General features: G+C 46.9%; 1 protein-coding gene across 2 annotated transcripts in view; it reads right to left on the bottom strand.

Annotated features, from left to right (window-relative positions):
- The window catches only part of TFCP2L1 (transcription factor CP2 like 1), a 37,437-nt gene extending 22,240 nt beyond the window's left edge, over positions 1-15,197 (bottom strand). For both annotated transcript variants that reach the window (XM_037396966.1, XM_037396967.1), the window contains exons 1-2: positions 15,027-15,197; positions 11,142-11,293 (exon numbers count right to left, since the gene is read on the bottom strand). In XM_037396966.1, the coding sequence (XP_037252863.1) occupies positions 11,142-11,293; positions 15,027-15,088 (214 nt within the window). In that variant the 5' untranslated portion in view covers positions 15,089-15,197. The remainder of the gene's footprint in view (positions 1-11,141; positions 11,294-15,026) is intronic.
- Between the last annotated feature and the right edge of the window lie 488 nt (positions 15,198-15,685).

Raw genomic sequence — 15,685 nt, 5'->3', positions numbered from 1 at the left:
GTGACTAAAACAAACTGTATTCCCAGTTGCCGAGACAGACTGCAACTAGCTAAGCCCAAAACAGACAGCTGAAATATGGAGAGCTCCCTATACTGAGTTTTTCCATCTGTCTCAGATGGAAATACATATTAATACAGGTTAGACTACATCTTTCTGAGTCATCGCTTGGTTGTAAAGCTGGAGACAGCAGCAGAAGGTACCAACACTGAGATTCTGCAACGATGTGATTGAACGATCTGACCTTGACCAGGGTCGTATGTGATCCTCAGCTGCCAAGGGTTTAACATCCACGGGGCTCCGATGGAAAGAAAAGCCTGAAGAACACATCTATGGCAATGGAGAGCAGCGGCAGCTTTAGAGCAGCCCCACTTGACCCAGATGACATGCAAGACTGCTGAATGCTAGTCTTAAGCCCAGTGCTCAAGGCCAGCAACTTGCTGAAACCCCTTTCCCTCCGTGCTCTCAACGCTGGCCATAGTGGCACCACCACAGGCAGCACAAGTCCAAGGTAGCTTCAAAGCTGGCAGTGAGCTGAGTCTCTGCTCGTACTGTAATATTGGGTGCAGGCACACAAGGGCACCTAAAGCATCCCTGCCACTATGTGCAAGCAAATCGCCAGCATGGCCAAAGCGGCCTCCCGCCTGCCTGGGCGACCCGGTGCTCCCCTTGCACACAGCCTGATGCAACCCTTCTTCCCTACCTCAGGCAGAGAGCAGTACGGTAATAAATTTTTAGAAAACCACAGTAAATTCCTGAGATGCAATTTGTCTCCTGGCTTCACTGAAAGCTTCAGGGGCACCAATAAAAACCTGGGCGGGTGATGATACACTGTAATTTGTATTTTGAACAGACATTCCCTGAGCAACAGCAAATTTATGCAATCTCCTCCTAGGCTAGAGTTTGAGCAACTCTGCTTTACAAACAAGAGTAATATCCAGCAAAGTAGTAACCACCCAGGTCCAGAGAGTTCCTGCTTGGTGATTCTTAAACAATTGCATCTATCTTAAAGAGGATTTATAGACCGTTTACTTTTTAACCTTTTATTGCCTTTGGTAATTAACACACATTAAATGCAGGCATGACCACTTCATTTGGGGACCAAAGGACAAAAAGTCAACAATCTGCTATGGATGAAAAATAATTTAGTTCAACATGAAAATGCTTTCACCTGCTCAAAAGGTGCAAGCCACAACAGCTTAACTGATTTCCATTGCTGGAATTTAGTCAGCCATCAGGAATTTTAGGCAATTTCTGATTATAAAAGGTTATCGTTATTTCAAGCTCAAACTTACATTTTGTTCAAAGATAATTTGCTATACAGCCACACACAAAACTTGCTTTTTTTTTGTTTTGGCATTACGTTTCAAGATTACATTCTGTTTTGGCATTACATACTTGTACTACACATTTTGTGGTTTTCTGCATGATACACCGATATGATACACTAATTCCCAATTAGGATGCTGGTGTTCCAGACCAATATGACTCAAGCCTTACTTAATCTAGCCAAGTAGTCTGCTTGCCTTTCCAGCAGTTAATTAAACCCTAACCTTAGAGTAAGCAATAGCCCCAACAAAAATCTGTGGAAAAAACAACAACAACAACAACAACAAAAAAACAGCTGCAAGTCCTCTTTCTCAGAATGGATCCACACAGCACTAGACAGAACCAGCCTGGAAACTGTTTGATTATTAAGCCAAGCTGGCCAATAAAAATTCCATTTAGCAACTTTATATGGACATCCTAAATAGCGCACAGATAAAGGCAAAGGAATGCTGACAGTCAAATGCAGCACACAGTAGGGAGAAAAAAAAAAAAAAAAAAAAAAAAAAGGTAAGCATTTATCCTCCCAAACCGAAGCACATCCAGCAGGCAGGAGGATCATCTTTGAAACAGCCAAATACAACTATTCAGGGCATCAGGCACAAAGATTTTTCTGACACAAAAAATTAAGGAACCCCCAGGGTAAACAGGCAAGAGTGACAGAGCTGGCATCTGAACTTGCATTCTTGATTGCCCACACCTTTTTAGCCAGACAAAAGCAAAAATAAAAATTAGCATAAGACTTTCTGAAGCATCCCACGTGTGGACACTCTGCAGGACAAGGAGCAAGGGCAGAATCCTCTGTCCCTGAGACACAAATGGCAGTGGATATTCTGCAGTTGGTTACTGCAGCTTCATTTGACAAGATGCTGTAGGAGATGTTTATCCAGTGGATATTATGAATTCACCAGCTACACAATAGGCCACCCTGAAAGCTCCCACTATGCTAGGAACATGGAAATCCTGCAAAGGAGGACCAACTGTGGGCCAGGAAATGCAAAAGCAACACAAGAGTCATCCTGACAATGCAGGCCCACATCTCATCTTCAACACAGCAGACAATTATAAGCACCCAGTGACGGAGCAGGATGAACACAGACAGCCCCTTCCTGGCCATATCTTCCCAGCTTCTGGTATTCAGTGTTCAGATTGTACCCATATCAAGCTGCCCAGCCATGACCAACACTCACAAACTCCTCTTTTGTGTGGTCTCCTTCCAAACTTGCTTGCAGCGTGGCAGTAAGAACCATGATTTACACGTGCCTTGCTTTAGTATTCAGTCTTGCCCTTCTCCTGCCTCCTCCCGTTTCTCTGTGCAGCAGAGCCACCTTAGCTCCACTGTGCGCTGGTACCCATCTAAGTCCAGCACTGCGGGTACCTGCCCTACATGCCACTACCACCAGCGTTGCAAGACTACAGGAACACAGCAGCCCAATCCAACTACTAAATCTACTACCACACCATTGAGCTTCACTGTCATCATGTCTCTTCCTATGTTTTTCCTCCTTTTACAATCTGCCTGCAACTCAAGGGGGTTTCTTTGTCCATTTTTTTCTCTTGCCCTACCACTCTCTTGTGGGAAAGCCAAACACATGCCTCAGAGCCAAGTTCGCTGGAAAAAAATTTCTGTGCTCATTTACTATACAAGCATTTGACTGAGCCCTACTCTTCCCAGACTCTTGAAGACTGTCTGTTTTACAGTGGTGACACTTCATAGCTAACAGGCACCAACAGAAACACCCTCATTTACAGTGGTTTCCAGTCAAAAGAGAGGGAGGCACATTTAATTCCTCCACGACTACAGTCTAACTTTGAATCAAGGATGCAAACCCAACCAGTAGACACAGAAACAGTCCCAGCTGCTAGGCTCACCATGTGCACTTAGACTTCTCTTGCATGCACCTTGTCCATTTTGTTGGACCGCACCTAATCTAAGCCATAGTATAAACTTCAATTTTTAATATAAATTAATCAGTGAAGACATTACGGACTTCTGATGGAAAGCTGAAAAAATATCTGCCCTGTGAAAATAATTTATTCCTGTATTTCCACTTCTCTAGCATATACTTGAAACACCCTAGACTATCTTAGTCACATCTGTCCAGCTCAGAAAACGTCAGCCCCTCTGTGTAAGTAAAAAATACAGGCTTTTTCTGGTTTCAACCTGTTTTAAGTCAATTTGGACAACAGGTTTTATAGCTCTGTAAGAGTAGCTTTGTGTGTAATATTTACTTGAGTTTCAGATAACTAAGAAGAATGGTTCTGGCTGAGGGTGCTGAAGAGGGATGCAGAAGAGCTGAGTACGACTCCTGACCCCACCCAGCATCTCCCTCAGATGCCCTCAGGTGAGTCACTTCCTTCACCACGTTTCTGCAGTAAGAAACTGGGAGAAAGCAAGTCCCATTCCTGCACATGGCTACTCAGCCAGTGCCTACCACAGAGCAGGGGAGAAGATGAGACTGGCAACTGTTCTGTCAAAGCAGACTGTACCTTTGACACCAGGCACAAATATGGCACCAAGCTAGGACAAGAGGAATCTCACTGCTCAAGTACTTGCTGTCTAGTTTCAGGAACACATAATAAATGCTTGGTCTGAAGCAGAAGGGGGGAAAAAAAGGTACTTTTTTCCAGCCTCTTTAGGAAAAAAAGAATATTACTTCTATAAAAAAAGTATATTGCTCCTATAAAATGGCTAATCATGTCAAAACTACAGTATTTCTTAAGCTTCTTATTGCTACTTAAAAGGTGATCTTTTAGGACACTGTAAATCAGAAAAAGCTAATCGGAAAATTTCCACATCTTCTCAGATTGATAGGTACATGTTGATATAACCATCAAATGCTGTAAAACAACAGGCAAAATTTTCACCGTCATAATTACAGGAATCTCAAAGTAGATATGGATAATGGGGGAAAGTAAAACAGGGACATGGACTATACTGAAAAAATTGTACAGATAGTCTCTTACTTCTCATTACTGTCAGAAGAACTTCTGAGCACTTCCTTCCTTCACAGATATTGAAGATTTATGGAAGCAGGAGAACAAAATGCAGTCTAGGGGCTTCCAGTAGGAGTTGCACACAGGCTACAATCCAGCAAGTTCACAATCCCATTTGAATTTCATCCAGATGTTAGCAACAGAAGAAAGGATTACAGAAAGAATAGAAAACAGTCTCTTGGTTAAAAGACAACTGAGATTCTAGCTTCCTAGGGACAACAGAAGTCAGATGCTCTACTTATGCAGAGGTGCCCTGTCATCTGAAGCAAGATTCATGATGAGCTTAGGGATGGTGTGGTTTGGAGACAGGGTTGTTTATCCTGTGCTGCCAAGTGAAGACAGAGTTTCCAAACATATGGGGAAATTGCTGCTAGCAATTAATGGCTTCAGCTGAGACACCAGAACCTACTCAGAGCTGTCTTCAAAGTCAGACAGGAGACAAATTCCTTCTCCAAAGACAAAGAGGTGCACCGCAAGAACCGAAAACACCAAGTAGCCCATCTGAGAATACGAAAGGACAAACCAGCTTTGTTAGCCATTTTTTAAGCCATCCAAACCCAGGAACAGCATGGGAAGGGATCAAGGAACAGTATAGCACCCCACAATGATGAGGGATCAAGGATGCATAGGTGGGCAGCCACCAGGGAGCACCTGACATTCAATCTCAACGACACCAAGTCGTTGTTGCGCCTGTGATTTTACATTAAGGGTGGAGCACATTTTCACACAGGAGAGGCCAACAGCACCAGAGCTCCCCAAAATACCCAGGGCCTGGTCAGTAACAACAGTAATTCTTAGGAAAAAAGGTAGTTTTTAGCATGGGACAAAGTAAAAATATCCCCACAAACAGATCTATAATTAAACCAGAAGCACACCCAGGCAGCGCTGGTCACTCAGCCTTCTCTACACTTCATTTAGGCAAATAAAGAATTGTTCCAGGAAAACTACAAACATTCAGACAGTTGGGACCCCATAAAAACTCGATTACGTAGGAGTTAACGTCAATACAAAACAGCTTTTTTCATTTACTGTAAATCTCAGTGTTTAAAACTGGGCTCTCTGGCTGCAGAAGATTAGACAACCAAATCTGAACTTTAGACTTTTTAAGGGAGGCAAAGCGTCTCTTTTGTCTTCTGTTGTAAGCAATTTCATCTCCTACCCAAGCAAAGAGCAATCGGCTTCAAGGTGTCTTCTTCTGGCAGGACTGCTCATTGCCCAGTGCTTTCTGCACCTTGCTTTGGAGCAGAAACCAGAACACGCCTGTAGCAACCTGCGGCAGAACAACAACCAGCAGATTTTAAACACAGCACAGTTTAAAGTGCACCAGCTCATGCACATGTGTCTTGAACCTGGATATGTGTGTTTGCACCTGAGGACTGAAATTTGGGGTTTTCATTTAGCTGTGACCCAGACTAAGTCTATCTTTAGCTTCACGAGGCATCTGCTTCTTAAGTGCCTCCACAGCAAAGCTCCCAATATCATCACAGGTCTTCTCAGATGTTAGTAGTTTTCTCTCATGGTTTGGGTTTTTGGCTTGTTTCTTTTCTGAACTGTCTAGGACTGGCAGTAAAGACAACTCCTGGAAGACACTGTAAAGCAGAGATGGCCAGCCTTCCTAAGCCTAACCAGCTGTACACTGAAATCCTCACATGGCCAAGAACACAAGTCACATACCACAGATCTGGAGAGCTGAACAGAGCCCAGGAAAACTCTTCAAGCAGGTGACGGCCAGTTACTCTGAATTACCACTGGGGGACAGGGCCAGATTCGTCACACAGCCTGCTCTCAGTGACCCTCTGCCATCAACCTTAACCACCCTTTATTTGCAGTAATTTACACCTGAGGCTCCGAGCCAACCCAACGCTGGTCATGAAACAAAAATCATGATTTGAATAGCTCACAGTCCACAAGTGGTTCTGGCACTACAAGCTCATTCCCTTGGGCAATGACTTTCAGGTTTTTGGGGGTTTTTTGGCTTTTTTGTTTTTTTAAAGGAATATTTTATTTCCTCAATTTATTAGCATTCAAATCTACTGTACAGTGCTTGTTTCCTCCACATTCCTCCTGGTGCAATTCCTGGAACCACCTTCATTACTCCCATTTCTGTCCACGTTTGAAACTAGTTCTAGCCAGCCACATTCAAACCACACCCCATAAGACTGCAGACCATGGAATATGCAACTGCATCAAGCCCTCTTGCTAAAGCAGTGGTTTGTAATATGGTTGCTCGTTGATTGTTTGTCTGAAAATCCCTATCCACAAGAGACACTGAAATAGTGCTAAAAGGCAGGCTAGTTCCAAAAACGTTAGGCGATGTTTGTGTTGCAGGCTTCTGGGCAGCATAGCTCTGTTGACAGATGTGGTCCCTGACCAAAGCAGCAATGCCAGCAGCAGCTCCTGATGTGAGGACAACACCTTTACCAGTCTTGTGGACTGAAGGTGAAGTGGTGTTAAGACACCAAACTGGTAAGTCTATACTTCATCCTGTTGGATGAGTAACCCTCCTGAAGTCCAGTACAGATTTCTTAATATAGGAACTGCCCTAAAGATTCGCAGACTAAGATCATGTTCAATTTGGGCTAGCATGGCTCTGGCTCCAGTTTCCTAAAGAATGTGGGAAGGCAGGGGGGAAGAGATCGGGAAGACAAGTGTAATGAGTCAGTCTTTGGAAACCAAGCTAGGGACTTGACTCTAGTTACTTCATTTACAGGCTGGTTCTAGAGCTGCAGCCAGCAAGCACTCATGGTTTCAAACTGGAGCAGACAAGCTTGGGAGCCTGCCACTGCTGAATGTCCCCAACTCAACTTTACATGACAGCTGAGCTCCCTCAGAAACGCTTCCCCTGCCCTTGCTGAAAACACTGGTCTCCATCTCATGAGCCCTCACTACTTCGTCCTTCACTCTTGTGGAGAGTCCAGGCCAAAGACCGCTTCCCCCTCAATGCCACGGACCATCTCACTGGGTCTGTCCAGCAAGAAGCAAGGCTCATGAGAAGTCATTATGCTCCACAAGCCTGGGGCCCTCTCCCACCCCTCTCCTGATTGTACACAGGCACTGGACAACCTTTCTTCCCAGTCCATATGAAACCCTTTCAGATCTCATCTGAATCTCTGCACCGGTTCCTCTTCGATCTCTGCTGTGCAGCTTGGCCTTCAATTTGCTGCCCAGTTCCTCCAGCTTTTCCCACTCCATAGCTCTGTCAGACCTGACCTTTCTTCTATCCAGTTCTGCACATGGACCCTCTTCTAAGCTGGTCCACTCACCAGCCGCCACTGAGCCAGCCATGTGGAGTGTTTCAGAGCACGGAGCAGAGCTGCTTCACAGTGACAAAAGATTGTTTAGTGAGTGGCAAAGACCTTGAGTCAGGAAGGAACATTTGGACAGCAAGCGGCAAGAGTCACCCAGCAAGCAGAAAACCCCAAACCCAGTCCTCACAAATCGAGTAAGTAACCACACTGGATGTGAATTGCTTTGCTGGAGCCAGGGCAGCCACTATGTCTTTGTGCCTGCCTTACTAGGAGCCAGCTGTGACTGTCACCCTCACCAGCACAGACAGGGTAGAGGGACATCCATTAACAAAGTTACCCATTTGCTAAAGTAATCCATCACAAAACTCAAGCATACAAGGAAGAAGGGAAGTTTTATGTAACAGTGTTTGGCCAGACCATGATAAGCACAGAAAGAGGGTAAGGGGCAAGAGGCCTCCCTTTGCTTACAGCCAGCGTAAGGCAGCAAGGTGTAAGGAACGGTCTAAATTACTTCATGAGAAGGCTACAGCACTGCAACTGGGTCCCAGTGCTCTGGAGTCTACGTGGCAGCTCTGCTGCCATGCTGTGAGTATTGGCTCCAGAGACCTGGGCTGCCTCAAGGTCTCCGCCACACACCTCAGGCTCATACAACGTAATTCTATTAAGGGGATTAATTTTCTGTCAGAGCCTTTAACTTGCACTTAGCCCTAGTTCAGGCAGGACAATCGAGATAAGCGTGGCAGCACCTGGGTGGGATTCCCTGGCTTGTGTTGAGCAGGTCAAGGTAAAGACTTGCAGCACCCTCCTCTGATTTTGGAGAAGGGATGGGAAAATACCTACAACAGGTACATGCTGGGAAACTATACAGCTCAAGAATTAGTGGTTCTCACAGAGAAGTATTGCTGAAAGGAAAAAATATGACTCAAGCATTTTAATTTGTTTTTAAACAGACACACCTCCTGGTTTTATTCCAAAAGGTCAATGCATCAGGAAGATACTTTTGACACAGATGTCAAAAAAAGACCTAACACCCATTTATGCAGAAGTTCCTGAACAGAAACCTCCAAGTGAAATGGGAAGTTACCTGCCACTTCAGATGGATTCTTTGTCCTGCAATTGCAAGACAAATCTTCATCTGTTTAACCCCAGGCAATGCCCTCGCTGATATCCCACCAACTGAGATTAGACCGCCCAGCTCTGACCACATCTGGTTGAAGGGTGGGTCCATCATCCTCTTCTCCCCATATCTGCAGTTACCTTCAATTAATCCACAAGCTTCTTGCAGCAGCTCATACCCATGCGGGAGCAGACTCCTAACTAGCACAGGCAGGGGATTTTGGTCTAAAGGATTTTGTATTGAGGTAGACCACATCAGACAGATTTACAGTCAAGGCCTGCCTTTGCTACTAGGAGTCAAAATGCTGGAAGCAAGAGCGCAGCAATGGCATGGACTCTGAAGCAGCTGCTAGAGTGGAGCAGAATGGTTTTTAAAGCAGGTACATTGCAAGTTCTCAAGGAAAAAAAAAAAACCAAACCAAAAAAACCCAGGAAAACCACACCAACCTATCTACACATAGAGTGTCTTGAATTTCAAGAGGTTTTTCAGGAAACCCAGAGCATCTCAGGGTTAGGAACAAGAAAAATTGCTTGGCAGCTTAAATTAACAAGGTGAGTATGCTCCTAAGGTGGCAGGAAGATGTAAAGCTCCTGCCAAGAGGAACAGAAAGCAGTGAACTATTCAACTGTCAGCAGATGCACCACCTTTTACCACTAATCACTCCAAGGACTCTACAAAAACGTGCCGTTTCCATCCACCATGGCGAGCCAGAAGCGCTATGGGGTGCCCACTTCTTCCCCCAGCACCTTCCCAACTCGGCCCCACTGCACAGCTCCTGCCAGCCTCATTCCTGCTTTGTTCCTCCAGGCCTGTCCAGCCTCCTGCTCTCCAGGGTGTATTCTGCAAGGACACATCCCACCTTCCCCCTTGAGAGATGAAAGACAGATGCAAAAGATATCCAGGAACTAGCGTTCTGCCAAGGATCCAGGCCAGTACTGCATCAAGATGGAGCAGGAGACAACTCCTTGCAACAGTAAGCAGGAGAAAGCCTAACACAACATGGTCTGTCTGCAAAGGCAGTAACAGTCTTACCTTGCAGAGAAAAACAGACTGCTCTAGTCACACAGATTTTTAAGACACATGGCATTGTGTAAAGAGTTGACTAACTTTTGCCCTACCTAGGTAAAAAAAAAAGCAACACAACTGGCTCTGCCTCATGTATGCTGAAATATTTGGCCATCAACTGCTTTTCACAACAGAACATCTTTTACTCTGAAAAAGGAAAGAATTGTGTTTCACAGGAAGATTCATCTCCATCTCACCCTTGATATGCCACATAATCTCCTCCTGGGGTCTGCTGTATTTGAATGGATAAAACGGGAAGACAGTCAGAGATCTCAAGCAACTTTTGATCCTGGGAGACAGCACAGTGCCAGCTTAGGTGACGGGAAACATTGGGCTCCTCGAGTACAGCCTGCAGCACCTGGCTGATCCTTCTATGGGTTTCTATGATCACTAGCAACACAGATCCAGCAGCCAACTGCATCTGAGGTCAGAGTCCAGGGGAGGTCAGAGCTCTGCTTTGAACAAGCATTAAGAGAAACCTAGCCAGAGAGGCACCTGAGCAAGCTTCACGCTCAGTGCACAAACCTTGGAGAGCTGAACAGTGTCCTGAAGCAGGAGAGGATCTCAGTAACAGGGCAGACAGCCTTCAGCTTGTTGCTAGGCTAGTGCCCTCGTTTACTACACTTATTTTCTGCCAGGTTCTAAGTTTTAGCATAATCTGTGCCTGGAGAGGTCTGATACCACCAGGACCCATGCGCAGGAGGTGCTGCAAAGTGACAGCCAAACTCCAACCACAGATGTGTCTGCAAAAATTCTGCCAAAAGGGGAAGAAAAAGCCTAGAGAAACACACATTGCTTGTTTTTCCAGGAGTAAAAATTAGCCTATAAGGTCAGTTATGGAGGACCTTGCTGCACGGAACCCCAGTAACTTGTCAAGTTAGGGACCGAGCAGAGCCACCTCACCCAGCCAGTGGGAGCGATGTCATGCTCTGCCCAGATGGCTGAGGAGCCCTTGGATACCTGCTAACTCATCCTCTGGCAATGCCCTCCAGCAGTGCTCGGGGACTTACCATGTTAAGAGCCCTCCCAAGCCCAAACTTTGCCAATCTGCTTAATTAATCTGGCCTTTTAAATGAAGGTAGAAGGCTGCAGTTTAAGTTGTCTGAGATCAAGCCAGCATCCTGGCCACAGGGAACTGTGCATGCTATAATGCTGCTTTAAGTCAACAGTTAAATCAGTGGTACTTCATTATTTTATAACAGTTGACAGTCTGATATATGAATGCAAAAAATCAAATATTTCTCCTTTCCTCCATTCCCCTCTCCCCATCTCTATCCCTCTTTTTCCCCATCCCATTGCCCTCCCGGTAAGACACAAATACAGAATTACATCTCTTTCTCATGAGTTGCTCCCAGAAAATATGCCCTCCTTCAGTGCAGTGCAAACCCCACCTTGGTTGAGGTAGGTCAGAGTTTCTTCATGCAGTTTCACAGCAGGTGACGTGGCTGTGCAGAGGACGTACTGAAAGGGTGGCAGTTTGGCATCATTCTCAGGAGACAGCTGCGGTTCTTCCTGCTTGAAGATCGGCAGTGCAAGGACATCTCTGCAATGCAGAATTCACACACATTTAATTACAAAGACTTTATGGAGTGTCCTAGCCTCAACCTGCACTGAATTCTCATGCTCTGAGATAATGGGGATGGCCTCTGGAGAAACACCAAGTTAGGATGGCTTAAAAAAAAAAAAAGTTTAGCCTGTATAATGTAACGGGGCAACTTCTGCCTCTAGGATGTCAGCACTAGACACAAAAGAACACACCATTAGCAAAATATTATTCTTTCTGAGAATTAATTTATGTTTTTAAAACATAAATTTGATTTACTTTTCAATTAAGCAGTCTTCCTGATGAGGAAAAAAGTTCTCAAAAACAGATTCCTCATCCTTGTGGAAGTACACTTGTTTAAGAGTTCTTGGGTTCTCAGATGAAAGCCTTTCAGGGAGGAAAAAAAAAAAAAGGCAAGAAAAGGCACTTTATTTTGACAGCTGAATGTCAGATTAGTAAAATGTCTACAAGTAGCAGCCAAGGGTGAGGAGTAGATAGCTCCAGTGTAAAAAGGAGACATTCAAGTAAATGATGGCATGAACTGCTGATTCGATTGACATCTCCTTGCACTCTGATAAACCTGGTCTCAAGGCGTTACATAGCTCTTGTCAGCACTGGGCTACCTTCAACAAATGCATACACAGGTGCTCAGGAGCAGCTTCTCTAGGACCTGTACACCATCCCAGTTCTCGCTCCTTTACAAGGCTTCCACGCTGACCTGCCTGCTGATTTAGTGTCAGACTGATCCCAGCCCGCACTAATCCCTCAGCAGAACTGGTATTAGCAAGGCTGAGAGCACAACAGAATGATTAGTACAAAATGAGATGTCAGGAATAAGCATCCTTATGTCAACATGTCTGATACTGAAGAACCACATTAGCCTTCCCCACGTCACTAACATTTCTGATCATTGTGTCCGTCTACTTAAGACATTAATACCTTTCTAAATTAGGAGGATTATGTTGAACAGAGACAGTTCAGAATAAGAAGCAATTCTTTTTTCTCCTCCATTTCCCCCAGATGTATGAAGAGTCCTATTACAGAGGCTGCAGTTCTGTTCCTTTCAGTAATCCCATACATAAAAATCTTTAAGAAAAACTGTTCAGGAACATGCCAGCATGTACGGGCATGCTCCTTATGGAAAGAGCATTAAGAATTTTTTCTTTGCCTGTTCAGTTAATGATCCACCCTGTGTTCACTCACAGCACCCACAACCTTGAAGGCTATGCAGGTCATGAGTGAAACTGCACAGCAGTTTATAGCAAACTGCTCAAGCACCAGGTTCCAACACAGGTACTCCTATTTATGGCAAAATAAAGCCAGAGAGCAAACCGTGTCATTTCAGATTCAGACAGCAGAAAAGAAACACCCATCTCCGTTTCCATTCTCTTTTCTCAACCCCACTCCCTCTATATTATCACCAACTCGAAAGCATCCAGCCTCATTTGCTTACTGGCATTACTGACACAATCACAGCTCTTGCCTAACTGCAGCCATAGGGAGGCTTTTTTTTCCCCCTTTAGTGATGATGATTTACTACAGTAATGAAGTGACAGAAATGCCTGCAGTAGATTTTTGAAATAGATAGCATTGCTACACACAGGATCTGATACTGCTCCACAGTCATCTCGCTCACCCTGGATGCCAACGTTTGCTCTTAACACACTCGTCTGCCCAGTGCTACTGGAATGCATGTTGCTTTACAGATGAGAACAGGTAAAAAAATTCTGAAGCCTGAAAGCTTCTGCAGTTCTGCACAAAATCTGGCCCAGGTTTAAAAGTATCAAGTCTGGGTCAGACTTGAGCCCACAACACAAATTCCTTTTAACTGGCCAGAAAAACATATTAAATTGTTTTTGCTGGCTTGATGCTAGCTGGGGGAATAAAAGATACCTGATCTGGCAGAAAGGCTGCTAGTACGAAGGTAACCTGTCAGTGCTTTAGGACAAAATTTCAGTTTTATTGAGTATCTGCTACTGCGACCACGGTGGTTTTGATTGATCTGGGACTAAAAGCCCTAAAACATTTTATGGCAGCCTCAGGTGTTTCAGGGATAGTCAGTTGACTAAAACCCTTGTTTTCCATAAGGACCTCTAATTCTGGCCAGCTCACTCTCCATGGGAATGTGTCAAGACATGCATTTCTAGAGGGGCATTTTTCTGCCAAGCTTTGCCTTTCTGAAGGCTCCCCATACCCACTTGTACCAACTTTGCACAGGAAGCTGAAACAGCACAGTCCTTGAGCAGCTGTAGAAAAAGTTTGTATCAGTTATACTTTGCAGCAATCAAAGGCTTTGTGTGTACCTGAGACAACCATGTGAATTCTGCCGTACCTCAGTCGTATTTGCATTTATAGCAAGACAATACGACAGAAAAATCCTCATAAATCTTCATACATATTCATATAAACACACAATGTATTTTACTCTTTGCCAGCAGACTGAGCTCTCAGGTAACTTTCTCCCTTCCCAGATAAGTGGGCTGCTGGTTGAGACCAAAACTGTAAAGCTTCAGCGTAAAGGTGAAAACTTGGGAGAGTTTTAAGGGTTCCCCCTCCCACCCTTTTTTTTTTTTTTTTAGGATGGGAACTGTTGTAGAAGCCTACTTTTTCCAAAACTTGAATTGCAACTCTTGAGTGCAACAATTTCATGGAGTTAACGAAGCAGCCTGAGCACCATAAATACTCTCTAATGCAGAGACAGTATGCCCAAGTACCAATGCTGATGCTGCTCTGCTGCCACCCTTCTCGCTGTCCTAAACTAATCAGAGTTGCAAGCACAAAGCAAGAGAGAAGACTTTTGCCACACACATGCTGTTAAAACAGACTTACTGGTATAGGGAGAGGAGGTGAAGAACCTTTTATAAAGAAGTGGAGAAGCTGCCAGAAAGCAAGACTTTCATGGTATCCTATCATTTGACAAGGGGAGATTATTACCGAGTCAAAAAAAAAAAAAATCCTTTGCAAATACGCTGATAGGGAGGCGCAGGAATAGGCAAGGTCGCATGTCTCCTTGGAAGGGCTGTTATTACCTACACTCAGTGCTTCACCAGACAAACCCTGTGCTCTCTCAGCAGCGGGGTTTGGGGGGACATTTCCAAAGGAAGGCTCCTGGGCCACCGCCAGGCTCACCACTGCTGCAATTCAGCAAAATCACACTTCAGCGGAGCTGCAGCAACTGACACCAGCTGAGAGCTCAGTTTTACATATTCAGAAAAAAAATTATTAATAAGCACCCAGCAGAACGGAAATTCCCAAAGTTGCCTGCTTTGATGTCTTTTGGAGGGAGGAAATACGGAATTGTGCTACACATGTTACAGGCTATTGTTTAGTAGCCCTTGTGCTTAAATTAGGCACATTTAATTAAATGCAACTGTGCGGAAGCAGGAAAGAGCTGGTTTAGACAAGTTTAGAAAGTGAAAATCTGAGCTTTTTATGCATCGTCCCAAGAAGAAGAGAAAGAAATCCCATCCCGAGGTAACCGGGCGCCCTCTCGGTTTGCCGGCAGGTTTCCCACCGCCTCCTGACAGCGCCCAGCCACGCTCGCACCCTCCCCTCCGAGCCGCGCTACCCCCGCCCCTGCGGGGGACCGGCACGGGCAGCCCGGCGAGGCTGCGGGCACCGCCGGGCCGGGCGCTGCGGACGGGGGGCGGGGGGGAGGCAGCCCCGCGGGAGCCCTCGCCCACCCGGCACCCCGCCGAGGGCACCCCGGCGGCTCGGGCTGCCCGGGACTCACCGCAGGTAGCTGCCGGTCGAGTGCTGGTTGTAGTGCTCCGGCTGCGTGTGCCAAAACAGCATCTTGGGGGCGGCGGGCGGGGAGGGGGCCCGGCGCCGTCCCTGGGGCTGGGGGAGGCCGGGCGGCAGGAGGGGGCCAGCCGGGCTGCCCACCCCGAGGCGCCGGGCACGGCTGCGGCCGGCTGGAACCGCGGCCCCGCCGGCTCCCGGCGCTTTTATGGCTCAGCCCCGGCGGCCGCGGGTTGGCCGGGCCGGGGAGCCGGAGCGGGCCGAGCCCTCCCCTGCCCCGCCCCGCCCCGCCGGCGGCCGGGCACGCAGGGGCCGGGGCGGCCGCGGGCGGGGGGGCCCCGCGGGGCGGGCGGAGGCGGCGGGGGGGCCCCGCGGGGCGGGCGGAGGCGGCGGGGCGGCCCCTGGGCGAGCGGGGACGCGCACGGCGACCCCCGCCACGGGCGGCGGCGGCGGGGCTGGGGCGCGGGGGTCCCCGCTCCGGAGCGGCCCCGCGGGGACCCGCGGCCCCCAGCTGCCCGTGTTTCCTGAAGCGACCCCCGAGGCCCGGCCGCGGGGCGTGCGGGCCCGCGTGTGACATCGCTGCCGGGGTCCCGCCGAAGCCTCTGGGGTTTCTCGATGAGGGGCAGCCGAGGGGTTCCCCTCCGTGCTGGC

Source organism: Falco rusticolus, chromosome 8 (assembly GCF_015220075.1).
Source record: "Falco rusticolus isolate bFalRus1 chromosome 8, bFalRus1.pri, whole genome shotgun sequence".
In the NCBI taxonomy this organism is placed as follows: Eukaryota; Metazoa; Chordata; class Aves; order Falconiformes; family Falconidae; genus Falco; species Falco rusticolus.
Note: the sequence above shows the minus strand (reverse complement) of the source record. Positions and strands in the feature narration are given on the sequence as shown.